Below are 5,361 nucleotides of genomic sequence, written 5' to 3' on the forward strand. Positions count from 1 at the left end.
GTATATGTATTATCCTACTGAGTGTATGTATTTTCCTGGAAAATGATTAACCATCCATTTTGAAGCCAAGCCTCCTCCATCCATCTGCCTTGGTCAGGCCTCGAAGGGAGAGGAACTGCTGGACCTTTACCCTTCCCTCACCCTCCCTTCTCCTTCTGTGTCATGTCTTTTAGTTGTAAGCCGAGGGCAGGGATCCGTCTAACTAAAAAGATTGCATGTACAGCGCTGGTAAATTCAGCGCTTCATAAAAAAGGTTATAATAATACTTTAGTTTATTATTATTATTTATTTTATTATTATTATTATTATTATTGAATATTAATATAGTTTTTTGCAGCAGCTTACTATACATGTAACAGTGACTGTCAGGGCAAGCCTAACATGCAGGAAAGATGCTGGACCAGAAATTGCTGACTCCTCTATGAACTGAGTTAGGGCTACTTCATACATTATAAAACAGCAAAATAGATTTCTTATCCGCTATAAAGGAAACATACCAATCACAACTTTCACAAATTAGTATCATACAGGGCAACAAATGACTCCAATCAATTCCCTTGCAGACAAAAAAATCTCCAAACTATATTGTTCAAATTTTATTCATTTTTAAAACTTTCAGTGACTGAAATTCTACTGTAGTCTTGAATTACCAGTGTTAATTCTTCACCGTTTTTATAATAAGTACAGTCAGACCTCCACAATTGCAGGGGTTATAGGAACAAGACCCGCGAATGTGAAAATCCGTGAATAAGGATGGAGGAGGGAGAGAATTGTGCTCACGCACGCAGTCCACACCTCTCCATGCATCAGTAGCTCAAGAAGCTATCTGAGGTATGGAACACACTCCTCTCGCCACCTTCCAAAGCGTCAGATCTCAGCACTGTCTGAGGCACTGGAAAGGAGGCGGGGGACTTGCACACACTGCTTCTCTCGCCCCTCTTCCAGCCTAGTAAACTCAGGGCAGCTGTCTGAAGCACTGGAAGAGAGGCAGGGGACTCGCGCGCACTGCACACTTCTCTTGTCCTCTTCTGATACTTAGTCTCCCACCTCCCTTCCATGCCTCAGACGCTGCCTGAGCTGTCGAGGCATAGATGGAGGGGGCAAGGAAGCACATGCGCACCCTCTGGCTGTTTCTCCCTTCTGGCTTTCCACCTCACTCCCACAGGATAAGCCCAGGGGGAGGAGGGGGGAAGGAGGAGTGCACATGCAAATGGCAAGGGACTTGTGAAAATTCGTGAATACCAAAGCCATGAAGTCAAGGGTGAGTGTATATAAACTGATGCAAATTACATCCGGGAGGAGGAGGAAAAATCCAAGCAATTACCTCTTGATCAGAACAGAGTTGCATATCTCCACTAGCACCGTAGGCAGATTTGCCCAGCATCAGAATCACAAACTTCTTTCAGAGAGCTCTGAACAAAAGTGAATCTTTTCTGATGAGAGCAAGACTTGCTTTCCTTTAAAGAGAGAAAAATGGATTTAACAATTAAAAGCTAAATATATATTAACTAATGATTAAAAGTTAACTGAGATTTTTATTCTTACTACTTCCATGAGAATCAGGTCTGACTCTGGCCAAAGTAGAGTCCTCACACAGAATCCTTTTTCTCTACTGCCACCCATGCACTTCTACAATGTGTAAACAATCAGCCACACCTGCTGTATCATGGACGATAATGATAAACACCCAGGCCTGTAGACCTATTTTATTTCCTTTCCCCCTCCTTTGTGTGTTTAACATCTCTCAGAAGAGGCTTAGTAATCACAAAAAGTCTGTCAGTCAATTATGCTGTATACTCTCCTTCTTTATTTTTTAAAATAACACACTATCTAGAAGAAAGCAGTGTGCTCTTATAGGGCACTGTGTACATGCATAGCTAGTGATTTATTTTTCTCACTTGTTGTGTAAAATGTCTGGAAACCATGCTCTAAGAGGAGACTTGGGGCTGGTTGTTCAGCATGGAGAAAGTTAAGAGGTGATATGATAGCCCTGTTTAATTAGAACAGATGCCATTTTGATGCTGGAGAAAGCTTATTTTCTGCAGCTCCAGAGAACAGGACCTGGAACAATGGATTCAAACTACAGAAAAGATTTCACTTCAACATCAGAAAGAACTTCCTAAGTAAGAACTGTTTGACAGTGGAACATGCCCTGCCTTCTTGGAGTTTATAAACAGGGCTGGATGTCCATCTGCTGGGGGTGCTTGATTCTTGCACAGCAGGGGATGGATTGGATGGCCCTTGTGGTCTCTGCCAATCTGAGATTCTATGGCGGGGTACAGCCGCCAGAGGGCCGCCTCTCTTTTCCGCATAGCTGTGCTGCAGCACTAAATTGTGTGGCGCGGCTATGCGGAAGCAAAGGAGACTGAAAAGCAGCTCCTTTTAGGCCGCTGTAAACTGCCTGTGGAGCACGAGCATATCACTGCTATACACGCCATCTGGACGGCGTGCAGCAGTGACATCATCGCTACAATGCGCCGTGTATGCAGCACTGCGCAGCAATGACATCCTAGTGACGTTCTAGGGTGCGGGCATCTGGAAACAGCGCCCTGAGGCAACCCTAGCACGTCGTCAGGACGTGCGAAAGGGCCCATCTGTCAGGCCTACAACTCTTTAAAAAGAATCATCCAGGCTCTGCTCCCCCTCCCCCAAGTTTCTCCTAGTAGCAATTCTCTTAAAATGTAAAACTTTTACAATTAGCAAACTATGGGCCCAAACGACAGGCCAAAATAACAGCTTCGGGTCACTTTGGAGGTATGCTATTTAAATGACACACGCACTTAAGAGGCCAGAAGCTGCACCAAAGCTTTGTTCCAGTCTTGGACTGGCGTGTGCTTTGGCGCAGCTTCCTGCCTCTTAGGACGCATGCATCATTTAAATAGCATGCCTCCAAAGTGACCTGAAGCAGCTTATTTTGGCCTGTCTGTTCATTATACTCCTGCGTGAATACAGGCACAAATCCATATATGCACATAGATCTTCCTCCTCTTCCCTTATTGAAGGCAGCATAGTTTTGTTGAAATGTTGTGCAAACACAGGCAATAGTCTTTTCAAGTATATTGTGCCATTCTGGATCACCTTTGGGCTCGTTTGATTCTTCTTCATCTTTGTTTGCATCTTTTTCTTCTTTTCATCTCCTCTTGTTAACTGGACACATCCAATCACCTACAAGTTAAGATACCACTATAATTTTTTCTTGTAACAACGCAAGTATATCTTTCGCATAAAATCCAAATTATTTTCAATGAACTATGGAAGTTATCCTTTTCTAACTTTCATTTATTTGAGGGAGGAAGGTACATTCCTACAGTTTTAGAAATTACACAAAAGTAAATCCAGAAGTTACAGCAATCGCAATTAGGACATTTTTATATGTCTCATGCTTCCTACATACAACGCATCTTACTCTACTTAGCTCTTACTAAGCCATCTTCCAGCTAAGTAAAGTGGGTAGCTATGAGGAAATCAAGATTTTAGCCCTATGTGTGGAACTTTCTCCTCTGAAGGATATCTGTCACCTATGCTACTCATTTAAGGCATAGGGAAAGACTAAGCAAGAAAGTTATACTTCCTATCCCAAAATAGAAAAATAGCTATAAAATAGTCACAGCATTTTTTTCAAATCTTCTTACAGAAAGGCTGCAGTTTGGCACTGCCTAATCATGCCACTGCCAATGGCAGCATGTGCAGCTTTAGAAAGAGCTGAGACTAGACACCGCCCTGTCTAGCTGTACTGACATATTTAGTATTTGCTGAATTATTAATTAATTAATTAATTTGGCACCTTCTTCCCAAGATGGGAGCTAATAGTAATACTGGATAAACAACACAATCAAAACCCACAACAATGTCAGCTACTAGAACAGAATTAAAGCAAATTTACAACATTACAAACAGATCCTAAGAAAACAAGTCAATCAATTGCCAAAACCTGCCTAAATCAAAATCCTTAACTGCTAGCGATAGACAACACAGGCAAGGAGCCAGCCTAGCCTCCATAGAAGATTCCAAAGCATGGAACGCCACTGAGAAAGCCTTCTCGCTCTTTCCCAGATGACTGAGAGTGGAGGACCATTCCCTAGAGATCTCAAAACCTGGTCGGTTTCCATGGCCTGGGTACAAGTCCTTCATAGCTCATCACCAGCACTTTGCCCTGTGCCCAGGAACGAGTGGTTGCCAGTAAAGCTGTTGCAGAGTAAAGTAGGTCTTCATTTAATTCATTTAATGAACACAAAAAATCTGAGAGTACAACCGAGACTTAAATCTTTTTACCACAATTGAAACCATGTAAATGTCACTCTAGGTGAAAATACATTACAAAATATTTGTGTATAAGTCGACCTCAATGTATAAGTTGAGGGCAGTTTTGAGGGCCAAAATAATGGATTTTGATATGACCTATGGATATCAAGGGTCAAACATTGGAGCAGTTACAAAAGCTCTAAGGGGGAAACAAAGCACCACTTCCCTCCCTACATCTCTTCTCTGGACCTCTCCCAAGGGTCATAGTCTTGCCATGGAAAATGGGAAACAAGCCGGGCTTGCTCTCTCTCTTCCCTTTTACCACCAGCATTTCCAGGCTCATGGCGTTGCAAAACAGGGTCAAACCCGTCCTCTCTTCCCGTTACCAAAAGCACCTCCCAAGGCTCATGGCTTGCAAATCAGGGTACAGACCTCTCTCTTTCTTTCTCTGCCTTCACCCCCAGGATTTCTAAGGCTCATGGCTTGCAAAACGGGGTACAGACTCTCTCTCTTTCTCTTTGCCCTTAACCTCAGAATTCAAGGCTCGTGGCTTGCAAAAGGAGGTACAGGCCTGGTTCTCCAAGTACTCAATCTACAAGATTATACTCAGCTATTCTTATCAGCAGAGTTCAAAAACACAAGGAAAACCATTGTCTTTTAAAGGGAAAGGCAAACGATGAATAGAATCAGAAATTATATATTCTGGATACACTGGTCACAGTACATTATTACTATTGACAGGAATACTAAAGGAAAAATTCAGGTTACTAATGGGCATTTTATGAATATTCAGGTGTCTGCATATGATTCTCTGATTTCATAGAATCATAGAATCATAGAGTTGGAAGAGACCGCAAGGGCCATCCAGTCCAACCCCCTGCCATCCAGGAAATCCAGATCAAAGCATCGTCGACAGATGGCCATCCAGCCTCTGTTTGAAGACCTCCAAGGAGGGAGACTCCACTACACTCCGAGGAAGTGTGTTCCACTGTCGAAAAGCCCTTACTGTCAGGAAATTCCTCCTAATGTTGAGGTGGAATCTCTTTTCCTGTAGCTTGCATCCATTGCTCCGGGTCCTAGTCTCTGGAGCAGCAGAAAACAAGTTTGCTCCCTCCCCAA

The 5,361-nt window shown here is 42.9% G+C and overlaps 1 protein-coding gene and 1 pseudogene across 1 annotated transcript in view; both read right to left on the bottom strand.

The window, feature by feature from the left end:
• The window catches only part of HECTD1 (HECT domain E3 ubiquitin protein ligase 1), a 53,741-nt gene extending 52,357 nt beyond the window's left edge, over positions 1–1,384 (bottom strand). The window contains exon 1 of the mRNA XM_042460234.1: positions 1,325–1,384. Within this exon, the coding sequence (XP_042316168.1) occupies positions 1,325–1,384 (60 nt within the window). The remainder of the gene's footprint in view (positions 1–1,324) is intronic.
• A 5-nt stretch (positions 1,385–1,389) lies between these two features.
• LOC121926884 overlaps positions 1,390–5,361 on the bottom strand; it is a 40,031-nt pseudogene continuing 36,059 nt past the window's right edge.

The sequence above is a fragment of the Sceloporus undulatus genome, chromosome 1, assembly GCF_019175285.1.
Source record: "Sceloporus undulatus isolate JIND9_A2432 ecotype Alabama chromosome 1, SceUnd_v1.1, whole genome shotgun sequence".
Classification (NCBI taxonomy): domain Eukaryota; kingdom Metazoa; phylum Chordata; class Lepidosauria; order Squamata; family Phrynosomatidae; genus Sceloporus; species Sceloporus undulatus.